Below are 19,572 nucleotides of genomic sequence, written 5' to 3'. Positions count from 1 at the left end.
GAGCTGAGCACCTGCTGGCCCTGATGTTTGCCTTTTTTTTTTTTTTTAAGGAAGGAAAAAAAAAAAAAGCTATTGAGAGAGTCAAAAGCACCATAGTTGGTTCTTAAATCATAAAATATGGTTTCCACTAGGTTCTACAAAGTCATAAGAACTGAGAAGTTACATCCAGAGGGCGGCACTGGCATCAGCTGGAGGAAAACAGAACAGTGCCACCACAACAGTGTGCAACCAAGCACACAGCAGGAAGGATGGAAACAGCCTAAATTAGGAAACAGCTTAAATTCTTCCATTTCTGCTTGCGTCAGATTTCCTATGGCTGGGTGTAGGTGGTTACCCATCAACAACATCGCTTCAAACCCACTGAGTTACTCTTCAGAAACATTCAAGGACACTTATCTCTGTACCTGACTTAGCATGAAGACCTCAGTGGGATTCAGGCATGCGAACATGGCCCATCATGCCCTCTCCAACAAGCGATGGATATTCTCAGCTCCTAAATTGGGAGCTCCTAATTTAGGCTTTAAGAAAAGCAAGTATCTCCACACCTTGCAAGTGTGATCCTTATGTAATATGGATCTGAACACACATTTCCACCTACAGAAAGGAATGCAGGTTTGCAAGGGGTTTGGTAAGACACATGCAACAGCAAAAATTCAGATTTCCCTGGTGATCTCGAAATACTTTTTAAACTTATTCCCTCTGCATCCACCAGCACAATATTATGTTTCATCAAAATGCAATAAAAGTTACTGAAGAGCAGGCCTCAAAGACACAGATTTCCTTCCAGATACTCACTTGCTTGTGAGATGAGTCTTGGGAGTAATCCCATGCTCTCCAAAGAGAGTAACGAAGACGTTGGCGTCGGTTCCTGCTCCCCGGACATCTCCCGTCACTGTCACCACCTCGTAAACTGCGGCAGGAGAAAAGGAAGATCAGGACAACAGGAGAAATCCTTCACCCTATACATTATAGATCCAAGTCACCCCCAAATCTGAGCTGACGACCCCAGAGACGGATCTCTGCACCCTCCACCGAAACAAACCCTTCTCTTGGACAGGACATGATCAGTGCTAGGGATCAACAGGACCAGTGAAAATCATCACATCAAACTAAAACTGCTGGAGAAGCTTTACATGGGCAGGGAGGGATTGAGTTAGGAAGGATTTTGCTGAAAATAAAGCACTTCTCTGTGAACACATTGCCTCCTCTGCAGTAATGCATGTACATGTATTATATATGAGAGATGAATTTACGTGAAGTGTTAGAGTAAAGCTGTTGAGCCCTTTTTCATATATGCACATGTCAACGCAATCCACGCTTTCCTGTTTGCTCTGATAAAATATTTCTGTGATGCTGAGAAATCACTACAGCCAAAAAGTCTGCATTTCAGTCATTCTGGAGACTTTACCGGAGACCACATGGTAAATCATAAGGAGAATAAGGCAGGAAAATGCTTAAATTAGTCTCAAGGCTCTATCAATTGATCTTTCCAAGCAGTTGATTGAGTGGTGACTTTATTACCACACATCAATATCTTCTTGGGAGATACACGAGTTAAAAAGAGCCTTTTACTCAAGTGGAGAAAGGCATGACAGGACCCAATGGACAGAGGTAAAGCTAGATAAATGCGAATTACAGTCAGAGAGTTCTGACTGTACACAGTCTTAAGTAGTACGATGAGTGAAGGTTGAACAGGACTTAAAGCTTGAAGAGAGGTTACCTTTCTGAAGGACATGTCTTTGTTGGCTCAGTACAGAAGGAATTGGAGGAAATTATAAAACTTTGCCTATGGCCACACCAAGCATCCTGATGGCCCTTTTTGGCTTTCAACCACACGATGCTCATTAACTAATAATGATATTTGAGGCACAAACCTGTAAGTTGGCAGAAAGGTTAAACTTTTGTCATTTCAACTTGCACAGCTTGACTGCTAAGTACAGGACTTCTCAGAACTAGTGCTGTAGAAATGTCCTTCTTTGTGGGCTGCATCAGGACAGTTGTGCATTTTGTTAGTGACCATCTTTCCCTTACTACACCTCACATACATTCAAAAGAGACAGAAATTGTATTGGGACTCTCTACTCAGAAAAATGTTTTTCCCCACCAACACTCTTCCCTCAAACCATCATGGAGAAGAAGTTAAATCACTGTTTTAACTGAAAAGCATGGAGACAGAGTGCTAGAGCCACCCAGGCCACTCATGTAAAAGTGTTTAGAAATTGCTTTTCATTTCCAGCGGCTCTATTACACTGAGATGAAAAAATATACCACAATATTTTCCTAACCTCACCTTTCCACAAATGTAAATAGGAAAGGAAGAGGATGTTACTATAATAAATACAGTAAGTTATGGTCTGTGCTCAGCTAAATTTTAAGAATCCTTAGGCTTGGCATATTTCATTTATGGGCTCAAAGGAAGAGGAGGTTTCTTTGCAAAAAAGAAAAGAATATGTGAAATCCACAGGTTGCATATGAGTAATGTGGAGAAACAATGTTTTCATTTCACCTTCCTCCTGTTAGCATTCACCCTTGCCAATGGGAGATGTTTGGCATAGCACGGAGAGACAGACGACATCCTCACTTTAGCCGTTAGCAGGAGGAAGACTCGTAATCACCCTGCCCCAGTGATTCACCACTGGTTGCTTCACGGTTTTCAGCGCCAACTCGACTCTGCTTTGGAAACAGCGAGCTCACGTCACTAAGGTATAATATTGCTGCACCCATTTATAGCAGCCTTTTATGTCTGGCCACCTCAAAGCATATCACAGCTTATCTGTACCATGGAAGCACTTATCACTGTCGGAGCATCCTATAGGCATTGCCAAAGTGGCGGTTACAGCTGAGCATCCCTCTTCAAGTTTTCATTCAAGAAAAGGTCCTTCGGTGCATCGTTCTCCCTCTCCCCACAGAGACTCAGGAAAATGTGGCCCTGTTCCTCCTTTCAGGGGGTGAGATCAAATTGCGCCCAGCTTCTTGCTGGCAGGCAGGTGGCTGAAGGCATTTTCACCGTGAAAAAGTAGGAAAAAAAGTCATCACAACACTCCATACGTTCCCAGAGACCTTTCAAAATCCCAGGCAGGTTTTCTAGTGAGTTTTTTCTTTTTACTGCTAGAGAAGAGCAAGGACTAATAAGCTATATGTGGCAGGCAGAGTCTGTCGTGTTACATCTGCCCACATTACATCAAGTGAAATCCATTCCTGAACCGGTCTGCTGCACCTCTGTGGGTATTGACATCCCCTCATCTATACACCTAACCTTAATTTCCTTACAGAAGGTGTAAGTCAGGCTGATCTACTTCCACTTTCCAACTCCTGACAAATGAGATGATAGGATACAAGGAAATTAAGTGTCTAAGACACCACCATCAACAAGCCCCTTAAAAATCAAAATCCTTCTCTAATTCCCACAATGGAAGTCTCGCAGTTGCAAGAAAACACAAGCCATGATTGTGCACAAATTTGCACTTTATGTTCACAACCCCAAATTCAGCCTCCACACACCACAGTGAGCAAGAACCACATGGATGAGCAATTTCTACCAGGACAGACGTGCTGAGCCTTGCCCAAGCAGCACATGTCATTACTGACCGTATGCTGTGGTTAGCACCATCTTCATTTTGTACCCCAAGCCCCTTTGCTGGGAACAGTGTCCATGATATAAAATGACAAGAACTGTAGACTAGTGACATTTCTTAACCACCCCAGGAGTTTGCTCCTGAACAGTCAGACATTCTGGTTTTGAGAGAACATGTCCAACCTTAGCAAATCCCAAGCGTAAAAATCTTTATGATTTGGGATGATAAAGCCGAATTAGCTGAAAAGCTTGAAATTGGATTTCTGTAGAAGCCGCACTTCTAACCAAAGGTGGAATCTGGGCTAGAAAGATCAATTTTGCTACTTCAGTGTTGCACCTGTGAAGGGGAAGATTAAGAAAAGACAGAACTTAAATATCTCAAGTATCATATCTGCTTCACCATGCAAGCTAGGTCTTCCCTTCCCACCAAGTTCCTTCCTTTCTTTCTAGATGGTCTCACGGGATTTTCAGTCTTCTCATTTTGAGTCCCCATGTCTCAAACACCTCTCCACCATGCAAGAGGTCTGAATTACCTGTTGAGACTTCACCTCCATCACTGCTGTGAATATTGTCAAGATTGTGGGTTATAATACTCACCAAAGATTCACCTCTATGGTGCAAAGATGCCAGCCCTTAAAACCTCTCCACTGATGGAAAATATCTGCCCAAATTCCCCGGAATCTCCCAATTCATTTTTAACAGCAGCAGCACGTAAATAAGTTTGGCCACCTGTTTATTCACTTTTCTTATCCTCTGCCTGCATAAGTCTCATGTGGAATATATGCTTATCACCGGTCAAAGTTAAAAAAAATAATCCATCCAGTTTATATTCTCAGATCGAAGGATTTAAAAAACAAAAGCAAAAGAAAACAAAAAAAACAACAAACACAAGCCAACAAAACTGCAATATTTCTTTACAAAGTAATGAAGTACAAAGGTTGCTATTTTCCCATCCTTTTACACTGATGCACATCATCAGTTAAAGATTTCTTTCAGGGCTGTTGCTCGGTCCAACAGCTAAAGACAAATTATAGCAGTTTTTCAGGATAGAATGATGTTTTGGTATTTCACTCCAGATTTGGCTGTATCTTACTATTTAGATGTTCCCTCAATGGAAGCAATCACTGAATGCAAATAAAGAGACCATCCACAGGGATTTTATGGTTACTCTTGAAGTTTCTGAGAACATCCACAAAGTCTCACTCTTCTTTTACTAATTTATGAGATATGAGTATGTATGGGGCTTTGCTTTTAGCTGTCTGACGTCAGTGAGAGTTAGACTGGGGAACCTTTAAGCTCCTCAAAGAGATATGCTCTCAAAGCAGAGTTTGAGGGGGGGCTGGTTCAACCCTCACTGACAACTCCTCCACAGAGCCACCGGAGTTGAGACACCAGTTTTACCAACTGCTTACCTTGAGAGTTTCTGGTTTTCCTGTCTTAGTCAGCAGAACTTGAAACAAGAACTTTCTTCAGAGCTTTGCAATAAATTTCTGCTTCCATAGTGTGAAAAACAACTCATATACATTCCTGCTGGTCTTACATATAGAATCATAGAATAGTCATTCAGGTTGGAAAAGACCTTTAAGATCAAGTCCAACCATTGACCTAGTGCTGCCATGTCCGCCACTAAACAATCTCCCTCAGCACCACATCTACATGTTGTTTAAATACCTCCAGGAAAGACAATTCCACCACTTCCTTGGGCAGCCTGTTCCAATGCTTAATAACCCTTCCAGTGAAGAATTTTTTCCTAATACCCATCCTAAACCTCCCCTGGCGCAACCTGAGGCAACTTGAGTACATCAAGATGTACTTTGGTAGAAATCTCTCAATTTCTCCATGGACGCTTTGCACCCACCATACCCCTATTTCCTTCTTGGTCAAACATAAGGTGCAACCCATGACATTCCCATGTCCCCTTGTCAGATACTGGCACTGGTCATTTGCCTCCCTCCAAAGGTGGACAGGATACCCCAAAAGTCCATGCCTCTTCACCTCAGCTGCTGCTTGGTCATTAAGCCAGTGTTAAGATGCTTCTGCCCGTCTGGACTACTCCTTAATGCTTTTCCTACTGGTGTTGTCTGAGTTCATCACACACAGAGGAGGCCCAAAGAGAGGACGGGAAAACGAAAGGGAGAGGACAGGATCCCAGCTTGAGCACAGGCATGTTGCATGGGCCACTGCTCACAAGAAGATGCCTACATTTAGGTGCTTTTAATTGGCAAACAATCTCATCCTCAAGTTCAAGGTAAGTCTATTCTGAGTGCCCAGAACATGGCCAAGTTACAGTAATCTACAGCATTAATACGGGAATGCTTGACTTTCAGGCCAGTCTCAAAATCCTGTTTTTCTCCCAATGGGCCAGGAAGAGTCAATATAAAGCTTTTAATACAGCCACTGATACAGACACTTTTGTTCCAAATATTATCTCAATGAAGTGGAATTTGGTTGACTTATCTCATCTGCTAGATATTGAATCCTCAGCTGACTCCACCGTTCAGCTCTCTGGCATGAAGACTTCAGAAACCGGTGAAAGTTTCCGCAAGCTAAACAGAAACTATATTCCATGGACTGCAAACCTATTACTGCTTTTCGTGGTCAAATACAAGTTCAATAAATGAAATAACAGATGCTAGTTTCTTTGCTGAAAATAATAATTCCAAAATGGTCATTTCAAGCACAAGACACAGACAGCGTAAAATCAGTATCAGCTTATATTGCAGCGTCGCTGGAAGAACTTGCATCCATTTCTGTGTCTTGCAGTAAGAGCTGATACTAAAGAAACATCCATCCAATTGCCGGAGTAGAGGAACACTCACTTCAAAATGGTTGCTAAAATTATTTTTAAGCTGTAAAGACTGACAAGTCTAGCTAAAGACTGACAATCCTCTAGCTAAGAGCATTCAAAATTCCCTTAGCTCCATAAGGAAGGAATATCTTCAGGGCAGAAGAGTGCTTTGGCTGATAAATTCAGCTTTTTCTGACTCTGACAACATGGGACTGCTTAGCACCAATTATGGCAGTGGCTGCAGATCCCTTTAGGGCATGTTCTCATACAGTGAATATGGAGAACCGAGCTGGAGCTCATGCTGGTGCCTAAATGTTTTCTAGCAAGAGTGGCCCTTGGTAGAAAAAAAAAATGAAGGTTTATGCCACAAGAATGATTAAACAGGTGGAATAAGACAGTAAAGCTGGTGAGGAGTCATCAAAGAGTTTGGGTAAGGAAGAGGGAAAGCAGAAACAGGAGCTGAGTCATGCTGTGAGCACGGGCTGCAAAACAGAGGGAGTGAAATCTGCAAGGTGTCTGCAGACACGAAACATCCCAGAGTGGATGGAAACACTGGCATCCTGGAGGCAGCCTGAAGTGCACTGACATCGTCCAGTATCTGCCTTTTACACAGAATGGGAGGGATTGGAAGGGACCTTCAGAGATCATCTAGTCCAACCCGCTGCCAGACCAGGGTCACCCAGAGCAGGTTGCACAGGAAACCAATCAGGCAGGGTTTCAATGTCTCCAGAGAAGGAGGCTCCACCACCTCTCTGGGCAGCCTCTTCCAGGGTTCTGCCACCCTCAAAGAAAAGAAGTTATTCCGCATGTTCAAATGGAATTTCCTGTGTTCCATTTTGTGCCCGTTGCCCCTTGTCCTGTCACCGGGCACTACTGAGAAGAGTCTGGCCCCATCTTCTTGCCACCCACCCTTTAGATATTGATCAGACCCCTCTCAGTCTTCAATTCTCCAGGCTGAACAGCCCCAGGTCTCTCAGCCTCTCCTCATAAGAGAGATGCTCCAGGCCCCTCATTATCTTTGTAGCCCTCTGCTGTCCCCTCTCTAGCAGTTCCCTGTCCTTATTGAACTGGGGGCCCCAGAACTGGACCCAGTACTCCAGAGGTGGCCTCACCAGGACAGAGCAGAGGGGGAGGATTTACTTCTCTCTTAGCTGATCTACCACGTACCATCACACATTGCACCCATGGCAAACCTCGTCTCCCTCATCACCATGGAGCTCCTCAAAGAGATCTGCAAACCCATACCTCCAGGCTGCACGCACGAGGAGGGCAAGAACTAAACCCTCCTAGACCAAAGCAGTGGAAGAAACTGGCAAGGTGCCATCTTCATCTTGAATATAAACCCTAACCAACAGACTGCTTTGAAGCTGTGGCTGTCAGAGCTACCTTCAGATGCATCTGTTTATTAGGACACATTTACCTCGGCAGCGGTAATAGTTGTTTGCACTTCAGCGTTATTTCCAGTTGGGAATTCACTGATTATTCTCAATATTCACTTGATGTTGATTCATGCAAAGCACCAATCACTCTGGCTCCTACTGAAGCACTTCAGTGTATGTTTGTCTTGGAGCACCTGAAGAGTACGCTGACGTTGATGTAAAATACTTAGAAGTTTTTAAGGGTCTGTGCTGACTGTTACAGGTTATGCTTGCTCAAATGATGCTCTATGCACATGGACACACCAGTTAAATACTTACTATGGTCACAGTTTTATCAGGACCATCCTTTACCACCAGCCTTTTAAAATCAATGCTTGTTTGTTTTTATCAAGCCACAATTTGAGTCATAATCTCATCATACACAAAATGAGTCAAATTCCTCTCTCATTCACTCTGGGGCAAATCCTGACTAACTCCATTGACTTGAGCACAATGACTTTGGATTCGTATTGGCAAAACTGTGAACAGATTTGGGCCTCACACTACGAGAGATTGCTTGCTCTTTATACGCTTTAGTCAAAGCAGCTTTTGAGTCCAGCATGGATGTCAAATTAATTATTCAAAGCCAAAGAGAGGGATTTTTTCCATGAATTTTTGGACTGTCTGCACGCTGTTATACATTCTGTTATTCACAGATTATATAAAGAATTGCAGAATTTATAGGATCTTGCATATTGAGACACTTCATGGCCATGAATTAGGGAAGTTTCCTACAAACTTACCACTAGTACACACAGATAGCATTATCTTGAGCTCTGAAACATCATTTATCTCTTAAAATACAAGTCCAGAGCTGAGTACTGTCCTGTCTGTTCCTACAGGCAGAGTAATTGTGGTTTAGAGTTTGTTTTACTTCATCAGCTATTGCAAAATCAACATTTCATTCTCGAGCACTGTAGGAAGCCAAAGTCATTCATCTGGTGCTCCGGCTATCACTTAAAAGGGCTTTTGCATTAGCACCCCCAGAAAAAAAACATCTCAGTTCTTTGCTGGAACAGCAAAGTAGAATTAGCTTAACAATCGACATCTTTGTCATTCAAGTTTAAATTGTGCTGGAGGAAAGCACTGTGCCTCAGGGGAGAGAAACATTCACACGAAAAACCTGTTCCATTTCTTTCATTATCTTTTGGAGACAAGGAGGGCCTGCCAGGACACAGAGGTGTCTCTGAATCACAGCCGTGGACAAGAACATTAGGCATTGCTGTCCAACGGGAAGTGTATAATGCAGCCTGGGTAAAATACGATATTGATTTTACCTGCAGTCCCTGGCAGAGCAAATGCTGAATGCAGAATGCAGCTGAAAGTAATTCCTTGCTGTCTATCATGTCCCCAACATTCGAACACGAGCCCCACTTTCTTCTAGTTGTCCAGGCAGCAGCACAACTGAGACCAAGTAGAGAATGCTCTCCTTGATGCCAGCTCTGACCCCCAACACCCAGGTAGCAGGAGGAACAGATCATTTTTTTGATGACCCCCCTTCCCCCACCAGCCTTTGGCCGGAGGCATTGCAGGTGTTGGATGCTGGATGCTCCCTGACATGAGGGAGGCACAACATTTCTCCCTGAGGAAAGGCTGAGTCGTTTTTGCAGAATAAAACACGGTGACAATGCCATGTTTCGATACTGCCCAGCCTGAGGCAGTGAATCCAGTGGGACCATGTTCAGGAGCCAACAGCTGGCAAAGCCACCAAGTCAACAGCTGGCAGAGACACTGCAGGCGAGGACCGGGTGATGCTGCAAACAGGGACAGTCACCCCACAGCTGGCACATCACGGGGTGACACTGCCCCCTGGCACCTCTCAGCTGAGGGACCAGCACCTTTTGCTCCTGAGACCCGATTTCCAGCTGCGCTTCAGGTTAACGCTCGGCATAAGGACAGATTGATGCCTGCCAGAAGCTTGTTACAAATGCAACTTATGTGTGTTACCTGTATTTACATGCACATTGTTAGATGTCATTGTGAATTAACCGTAACACCATGACTTAATCTTTCATGACAGACAGCTACTACTATCCAACTAGCACCTTAAAAAGGATTTGAAAAAACAAAGAAACCCAAAAAGCCCCCAAATATGCATGGATACAAACTATCATCTTCCCACATCCTACCTCTTCCTTCTTTGCAAATATCTCCTGATTAGTACTGGCAGCTCATAGACCAAGCCTGATAGAGATACTACTACAATACAGGCATCTATAAAATGGAGGACACCAAAATGATGCAGAAAAATACAGCAGATCTGAACATCACGGGGTGAAGTGCCAAAGAGACCAAGAGTTTCTAACAACCACGTCCAGTTTCAGCAAGGATGAACAACTGCTTTGTCATATGTGTCCAGTGAGCCTTGCAATGCATATAAATCCGGCAACAAAAGCCATAATTATTATTTTCAGGCTGTTTTCAAGTGTTGCCACTCAGGCGCCTGTGACATCTTGTTGCATGGCAGCATCCAGGAAGGAAGAAAAACCAAAGTCAGAAGAAAACCTCCTCTGAACAATGCCTGGAGGAACATCCGTGCCCACAAGGCACTGAAAATAAACTAGTATTTGTTGGAGCAGCAATAGTCAGCCAAGAGGAGACCTTAACCAGACAAAAAATATGTTGTGAATCAGGAAGTTATGCCCTGGTCACATCCTCAACAGCTGACACAGAAACCCCGGGTAAATCATAGCATGAAGGCAGAGGTCAGATGTTCTCAATACCAGTGCCACTGTGACTCTCTGCTTTCCTGGGGCTCAGTCAGATAAACCACCTCACCTGAGGCTGTGCAGGGGATTGACTCAAGCTGGAATAAAAACCTGACTTGCCCTGGTTCCCTGGCTGTGCTTAGTCCCTTGTAGCTCAGTGTGATTTTCTGCACAGGCTTTCCATCCAGATGGAGGCAACTCTGCTGTTTTAATGGCACAGTATTCAGACACGTGTCCAAATACCCAAGGACATGATCATAAACAGACTCATGGAGAGCCTGGAAGATGTATATATTCCAAGATGTATATTTAACAAAGTGGGAAATACATTTAACATAATGGGAAAAAAACTCATGGTTCTTAAATTACCAATGTAATACTGAAACTGGGAATTTGATGCACCCGTGGAGGGAACTGCTGGACTTAGGAGCAAAAGCAGCCCTTTAGTTTTTTTTCTGCAACCAGAGAATGAAAAAAAAATACCCAGGCAAAGCTTGGATTTTCTAAAAACATAGGAATCACAATTAGTTTCTCAAGAGTTCAAGAAAAATTTAAAAAGGGAGAGAAAAGGTAAAAATTGCCAAATCTTGAATCATTCCAGTGTGAGCAAGTTCTAGTCCTGCACCCTCTGAAGGTCACCTTCCTCAGAAAGGACACTTTGCCCTGCACCTTAGATGTTACAGATCATTAAACCCAGCCTGATGGGACACGTAGGTTGGGGGGAACACATCTAGAATTGAATATATTGATCTGCATTTAATATCTGCTTCTCAGCGAAATCTTGTTCAGTTTCTCTTCAGGAGCTCTCAGACATTTTCTGTTAAAGTCCAAAACCCAACATTCAGCCTAAAAAGTAGCCACAGATAATTAAAGATACAAAACTGAAACTTGCTATTCTGTTCAGATTTAAGTATTTTGGGTGTGAAGAGAGCAGCAATGCTGGAAAACCGCTGTCGGGCATGAGCCAGCACATCAGCTGCACCGTGGGGTTGGAAGCCTGGTGCCTACAGCTGCACCTTGACACTGGTTTTGGTGCTGCCAGCTGGGCTAAGCCATCCCAAATGGATCGTGTGGATTCTTCCAGTGCTTGGGGCTGCTGGGTCCTGCCCAGGGAGAGGTGGGGGGTACACGAACTACCTCCTGGCCCATGCTGACATTCACTCAGCACAGACCTGCAAACGAAAGGAGGCGTCTGCAAGGGCCTAAACTTTCTGATCCAAGCAGAGGCTTGTTCCAAAAGGTTTATTTGCACTCATCTGCTTCACGACACTGATTTTCCATACTGATGACTAGCAGCTGCCCTGCTGCAGGTCCATGGCCAACTATGGAGGTCAAAGATGAAGAGATGCTGTGGTGCCCCATCCCTGGAAGTGTTTGAGGCCAGGCTGGATGGCGCTTTGAGCAACCTGCTCTAGTGGAGGTGTCCCTGCCCATGGCAGGGGAGTTGGAACTCGATGATCTCTAAGGTCCCTTCCAACCCAAACCATTCTGTGATTCTGTGATTCCTTCTAAAGACCCATCTGCAACATTTTAACTACTCATTTCCAATTTGTAAGACCCCATTGGCCTTGTAAGACCCCACTGGACCCCTGGTCAACCAGGACACCGCCAGGACACTTTAACTCTCCAATGGGACTACACAGGTCTGTAGTGGTGGGTGTCAATAGCCAGGCTCAGAGATTTTTCAGTGCCTATATAAAAACATTGGCAAGCGTTCCTGCAACTTGATCAACACTTTATGATCACAATTAGTTTACTGTTGGCTTGTTCTGTCACACAAGCTGACAGTTCCTGGGTACACCCGTCTGAAATTCTAAAAGTGATCTAAACTTTTCAAAACTCTTACTTCATCCAGTCATTTTTAACTATGGAAACCTGCACTATGGTGCGATCCACCACATCTCTAAGGTAGGTGCAGCACCACCTTCTCTTGGTTGCATGCTTTACATGTCCTACTGGATCACAAGACGTAAAATTGCTGCCAGTCCAAAATGGAAAAGCTGGATGGTTTTGGATGCCCAAAACCAAAGCTCATTTTTGCAGTAAGGAGAAAAAATAAAATTAAAAAAAAAAAAACTTTCTTCCAAAGAGGAGTCCTTGTTCTTCTGATCTGGAATATTAATCAAAGCCTTGGTTCAGGAAGACCGGTGGGTACAGGGCTCAGATGAGGTGAAGAAAAAAAAAAAAAAAAAGAAAAAATCAGGAAGGCAAAAGCCCAGCTGGAACTCAACCTGGCAATTAATATAAGGGACAACAAAAAAAGTTTCTATAAATACATCAACAAAAAGAGAGTGACAGAGAATGTCCATCCCTTACTGGATGCGGGGGAAAACCTTGCAACCAAGGACGAGGAGAAGGCTGAGATACTTAATGCCTTCTTTACCTCTGTCTTTAATAGTCAGACCAGCTACCCCCAGGGTGTTCAGCTTCTTGGGCTGGAAGATAAGAATGGAGAACAGAACAACTCCCCTGTAATCCAGGAGGAAGTAGTTAATGATTTGCTTATGCACCTGGACACGCATAAGTCTATGGGGCCGGATGGCATTCACCCAAAGGTTCTCAGGGAGCTGGCAGGAGAGCTCACCAAGCCTCTCTCCATTATTTATCAACAATCCTGGTCAACAGGAGAGGTACCAGACGACTGGAGGGTGGCCAATGTGACGCCCATCTACAAGAAGGGCCGGAAGGAGGATCCCGGAAACTACAGGCCTGTCAGCCTGACCTCGGTACCGGGAAAGATCATGGAGAGGATCATCTTGAGTGAGCTCTCAAGGCAAGTGCAGGGCAGCCGAGGGATCAGGGCCAGCCGGCATGGGTTTATGAAAGGGAGGTCCTGCCTGACCAACTTGATCTCTTTCTATGACCATGTGACCCATTTTCTCGATGAGGGGAAGGCTGTGGATGTTGTCTACCTGGACTTTGGTAAGGCCTTCGACACCGTCCCTCACGGCATTCTCCTGGAGAAGCTGGCGAATCATGGCATAGACAAGTGTACCCTCCACTGGATAAAAAACTGGCTGGATGGCCGTGCCCAGCGAGTTGTGATTAATGGAGCAAAATCTGGTTGGCGGCCGGTCATCAGTGGTGTCCCTCAGGGCTCAGTTTTGGGGCCAGTCTTGTTCAATATCTTCATTGATGATCTAGACAAGGGGATTGAATGCACCCTCAGTAAGTTTGCGGATGACACCAAGCTAGGTGGGAGTGTTGATCTGCTTGAGGGTCAGAAGGCTTTACAGAGGGATCTGGACAGGTTGGATTAATGGGCCAAGGCCAATGGGATGAGGTTTAATAAGGCCAAGTGCCGGGTCCTGCATTTTGGTCACAACAACCCCAAGCAACGCTACAGGCTTGGGGAAGAGTGGCTGGAGAGCTGCCCGGCAGAAAAGGACCTGGGGGTGTTGGTGGACAGCCGGCTGAACATGAGCCAGCAGTGTGCCCAGGTGGCCAAGAAGGCCAACAGCATCCTGGCCTGTATCAGGAACAGTGTGGCCAGCAAGAGTAGGGCAGTGATGGTGGCTCTGTACTGGGCACTGGTGAGGCCTCACCTCGAGTGCTGTGTTCAGTTTTGGGTCCCTCACTACAGGAAAGACATTGAAGCGCTGGAGCATGTCCAGAGGAGAGCCACCAAGCTGGTGAGGGGTCTGGAGAACAAGTCCTATGAGAAGAGGCTGAGGGAACTGGGCATGTTTAGTTTAGAGAAGAGGAGGCTGAGGGGAGACCTCATTGCCCTCTACAACTCCCTGAAAGGAAACTGTAGAGAGGCGGGGGTTGGCCTCTTCTCCCAAGGGAATAACGACAGGACCAGAGGAAATGGTATGAAGCTGCGGCAAGGGAGGTTTAGATTAGATATTAGGAAGAATTACTTTACTGAAAGAGTGGTCAAGCACTGGAACAGCCTGCCCAGGGAGGTGGTGGAGTCACCGTCCCTGGAGGTATTTAAGAAACGTGTAGACATGGCTCTTCAGGGCATGCTCTAGTGCCCGGGATTGTTGGTTTGTGGTGGGGTGTTGTGTGTGAGGTTGTGGGTGGGGGGTTTAGTTGGTGGGTGCTTGTTTGTTTGTTTTTGTTGGGTTTTTTTGTTTGTTTGCTTGTTTGTTTGTTTTTGTCTGTTGTGGTTTTTTTGTTTTTTGTTTTTTGGTTTTTTTTATGTGGTTGGACTCGATGATCTCAAAGGTCCCTTCCAACCACTAAGATTCTGCGATTCTGTGACTTTGCAACTGATGATCATCTGTCATAAATGTATGTGAAACATCTCTCCAGTTCTGCATATAGCACAGGGAGAGAGCTGGCAACCACACAGCACTTGCTCTCCTCCTCCATCCCGCTGCTAAATTACATTAAACAGAACTTAGCAATAAACTCAGCGTGACCTGGATGCTTTTTCCATGTAACCCTTTGTTGCAGTCTCTAAAGGGACGTGATAAACATAACACAATAAAACGGATGGTGCACATCAAAAGAGCTTGAGCAACCTGTATACCTATTTACAAATCAACAGTGGTGATTCCCCCCTGTCATCACCATTCGAGACAACGTGTTAAAAGAACCCCATGGATTTCTTGAGTAGCTTTCTTCCTTTTATAAATTATTATTGGCACTGGCAAGATCACTGAAGTCCAGTGTCACCCTTTGTGCAAGACGGACAAACCATCAGTTTCATATGAAGTCCAACCTAAACCTACCGTCTTTCAGTTTAAAACCATTGTCCCTTGTCATGCCATTACAGGCCTTGGTAAAAAGTCTCTCTCCATCTTTCTCATAAGCCCCCCCTGTAAGTATTGAAAGGCTGCAATAAGGTCTCCCTGAAGCCTTCCGTACTCTACTGTAGAAGTAACTTTGCAAATACTTATTAATAAATAACTAACCTTGTTAACACCAGGATCACAGGAATGGACAACAGCTGCAATTTAGTTAAAAATGCCTGCTATCTCTGCTATAATTTTCTCAGGTACCCTATCACCCAGTCACTTGATATCTTTTGTTTTCCTGTCCCCAGGAGCCGGATTTGCCTTGTTCTTCAGTCATCGATCGAATGTGATGGGGGGGGATCCCTTCTCCTGTTTGCTAATACAATAAGATAAAGAGGATGTCAGATGACACAGGCACCATCGAGTCCCTGCTCATAAAACATTTACAACATCTCTCTCTTCTTTTTACAGCAAAAGGAATCATGGTTTGTGGACTAAAACATCTCTCCTGCTGAATATTCACCAGTACCAAAGGCAGCTGACATCTCCAAAGCTTCTGGGAGGCTTTTCACAGAGGTCACACCTTTCTCAAAAGCCTGACCAACAACAGTCCCCTCACTCAATGGCCCTGTGGAATAAAATCAGCAGTGTCCTCCAACTATGTCATGCAAAAAAATCTGCTGTTTTCAACCAAAATATGAAGAGCACAGTGGATGGCAGAGGGAACTCAAGTGAGAGGACAGGGCAGTTAGAGTTTGCTCCTGAGCTTTTGCTTTTTGGTGCCAAATGGACCAGTAAAAGGTTTTCACTGGTGGAAAACCTCCGTGGCTCATTGGTTGCATATGTCCTACTTGGTATCCTTCTCCTCTCCCTTACCCACCATTTATTCTCTCACATGTGTGCATTCCTTTTCATAAATATCTGGAAATTAAGGATGCAAAATGTTGAGCCCACAGATCAAGGAGGAGAGTCCACGATCCAAGGGAGCAACCAGCAGTTCCCCCTTGGGACTTTTGGCCACATGACAGGTTTCTTGGAGATTCTGGGGCTGTCATGATAGCAAGTTTGCAAGTTTTGGACCAAGTTTTTTAGTTTCTGATAGGGACTGTAAGAATCAAGTCCTGGATTAATTCATTCCCCAGTATTTCAACCACAAGCTATTACCTTCCCTGCAGAAAATCTTGAGAAGTTAAGCAGAAGACCATGTAGAGATTATTATAAATGTTTGCTGGAACTTCTCTCTTTAGAAGTGCAACAGTTATTACTCCTCTACTATAAAAAATTGTAGTACAAGGGGTGATAACCTCCCTCCCCTGAAAGAGCCATCACAAACGAAGTAGGTTATATTCATGGCCTAAATACAGTGTATATGGCAGGGCCCCGCTTCTCCTGTAGAGCAGTTACATCATTTTTCTTTTCCCAGTACAGCCATACGGCACTATTACAGAAGTCATCAGTTATAGTTAACCTATAACCACACCACAAGCTTGAGATGCTTTACAAGGTTCCTTAGTCAAGCTCGGTTCTCCAAATTGCTGCATACAGGACATGTTATTACCCTCTTTAACTGATTAACCACAGTGCTGAGAGGTTAAACATCTTGCCCTGGTCACACCAAGACTCAGTTGCCCAAGTAATGGGCACCTGGTGTCATCCCTCAGTGGTCCATTGCCTCTTTTCTGCCCACCTCTCTGATAAGGAGATGACCTCACTGTGCTTGGGAGCATCCTCCTACCTACGGAGGGCTTTTCTCTTTTAATCATGGAGCTACACTATGGGTCTCTGCAGTTCACCTTGCAGTTTTCTCACCACTCTGCCACAGCACTGCAGGTTTTCTGGGGAGGGGGGATTACTAGCTGCCACACAGCAGATAAAATGCTGAAGTACAGCCTTTTTCCACAAGCTGTTGCCAGGCTGATGGCTGCAATCCTTCTTCAGACCATGGTCTTCTAATGAAATCGAGTGCACCATCTGAAACTTTAATTCACTGCACATCTCATCATGCATTGAACCAAAGTACCCTGTACATATAAAAAGAGTGGACTATTTATTGTACTGACACAGTATTAAGGTTTAGAGACCCAGCTCTATTTGGTTACTTACAACAGTCAAAGACAGATGGTGTGCTGGACCTCCTTCTTCTACATCAATCCTAAGGGGTCCACTACCTGCTTGTCCAGTTGCTGAAGCCACCAGCACGTTTCTGCTGCATATGCTCAAGCAGGACTGTGCACCTTTATGCGCTCTGGCAGCCCGGAAAGCCAACCGCATCCTGGGCTGCATCAAAAGAAGTATGGCCAGCAGGGGGAGGGAGGTGATTCTGCCCCTCTGCTCCACTCTGGTGAGACCCCACCTGGAGTACCGCGTCCAGCTCCGGAATCCTCAGCACAAGTAGGACACGGACCTGTTGGAATGTGTCCAGCGGAGGGCAACAAAGATGATCCGAGAGCTGGAGCACCTCCCCTATGAAGACAGGCTGACAGAGCTGGGGAGGTTCAGCCTGGAGAAGAGAAAGCTCTGGGGAGACCTTAGAGCCCCTTCCAGTCCCTAAAGGGGCTCCAGGAAAGCTGGCAAGGGACTCTTGATCAGGCAGGGGAGCCATAGGACGAGGGGGAAGGGTTTTACACTGAAAGAGGGGAGATTGAGGTGAGATCTCAGGAAGAAATTCTTTTCTTGAGGCACTGGCCCAGGTTGCCCAGAGAAGCTGTGGCTGCCCCATCCCTGGAGGGGTTCAAGGCCAGGCTGGACGGTGCTTTGAGCAACCTGGTCTGGTCGGAGGTGTCCCTGCCCAGGGCAGGGGTGGTTGGAACTGGATGGTCTTCAAGGTCCCTGCCATCCCGAAACATTCTGTGACTCTACGATTCTATGATCTTTGCCATATTTCCCACTTACACAAGGGGAGTCTGCTGGCTGCAGCTTCTGAACAGCACCACAATGCAGATATTAATTAGGAGAATGTAATTACAGCAGAACTGTGCACACCATGAAGTGACTTCATAAAGTGAAACGCTTGTACTAACACAATCTTTCAGTGCCATCTCACATAGTAAAAATTCTTATTTAATTAGAAATATTCCCCACATAGGAAAGACAAGTGCCTACACCCCCAGGAAGGGTCCCCAGATGGGCATCTACAGGGCCAGCAACGTAACTGCCTGCTCAAGAGGGGAGAGGAGAAACGATGGAGCTGACCTTTTTTTTTGTTGTACTCGTCTTCTGTCGCATTGGAGGAGTCCGAATGATAGTCCCGAAGCTCCTGTTCATACATCTCCAAAAAATTATCCTCTGTCTTTCCTTTCTTGGACTTGTCACCTTTCTTCTTCTTCTTTTCTTTGGCTTTTTTCCCTTTTTTCTTCTTTTTCTTTCTGCGCTCATAGTCATCCTCATCCTCACTGCTATACTCTCTTCGCTTGCTTTTTTTCTTTTTCTTTTTCTTTACTTCCCTCTCATTCTCTGAGTCCTCGGACTTTGATTTCTTTTTGCTTTTTTTCTCCTGGCTTTCATCCTCCCCATCTTCCTCAACTGCCTCCTCAACTACCTCTTCCACTACCTCCTCTTCCTCTTCTTCCTCTTCCTCCTCCTCTTCTACTTTGTTCTTTTTGGTCTTTTCTTTCATGTCATTGTTTTTCACCCCTACACTTTTAACAACACTCTATGATTGTCTTAACCTGCCTTCTGACACCAAACCTGGATCCTTCACCAGCTGCCAAAGTCCTTTAGTCCTCCTCTCCCTGCGTAGGGCTGACCTTGTTTCACGGTGTCCTTCCTCCCCACCAGTTCAGTGTAGGTATGTCCTGGAGTCCCTTGTCCTTCTCAACCTACAGGTGCTGAGATCTCACCTCCTTCTGACTCTTCCTTTACCTCCTTGACTGAGGTACTGTCCTTTCTCTTCCGTCTCTCCTGGTCTTTGGGTTTTCTCCTTTTCGTTATTATTATTTATTCATTGGTCCATGATGAGAACTTTCTCTTTTTTTCAGAGCCACCTCAGCCTCCGCTCAGGGTCAGTTGACAATCTGGGTCTACAGTATCAGGACATGCCAATCAAGGTTGTAGCTCCCTCAAAATCAGTCAGATGAGGGCACATGGTCAAGTCACTTCTTGTCCTTCATGTGGCAGCTCAGAACAGGATAAAACAGAGGCATTTCTCCTCCTCATAATACGTACCAGCTTCAGAAACCTCATGAAAAATTACTTAGTGCTATCCAGTCATGTGGTTATAAGACAGATGGGCAGGTGAAAAAGGAGACCTACCAAGCAACTATATCTCACTGGTCTGCATTTCCTCTCCATTATTCATGGTGTCAGGATCACCTTACTGATAACAAAGGTCTCAACTTTACATGGATTTTTTTTTTTTTTTTTTTTGACCAGCCAAGCCAGTGACCAGAAAAAGCAA

The 19,572-nt window shown here is 44.9% G+C and overlaps 1 protein-coding gene across 1 annotated transcript in view; it reads right to left on the bottom strand.

The window, feature by feature from the left end:
* LOC141477186 (lipoxygenase homology domain-containing protein 1-like) overlaps positions 1-18,792 on the bottom strand; it is a 63,171-nt gene extending 44,379 nt beyond the window's left edge. Inside the window, exons 1-2 of the mRNA XM_074166273.1 lie at positions 18,570-18,792; positions 796-910 (exon numbers count right to left, since the gene is read on the bottom strand). Coding sequence (XP_074022374.1) covers positions 796-910; positions 18,570-18,792 — 338 coding nt within the window. The remainder of the gene's footprint in view (positions 1-795; positions 911-18,569) is intronic.
* Between the last annotated feature and the right edge of the window lie 780 nt (positions 18,793-19,572).

The sequence above is a fragment of the Numenius arquata genome, chromosome Z (genome assembly GCF_964106895.1).
Source record: "Numenius arquata chromosome Z, bNumArq3.hap1.1, whole genome shotgun sequence".
In the NCBI taxonomy this organism is placed as follows: Eukaryota; Metazoa; Chordata; class Aves; order Charadriiformes; family Scolopacidae; genus Numenius; species Numenius arquata.
This window is presented reverse-complemented; position numbering and strand designations above follow the sequence as displayed.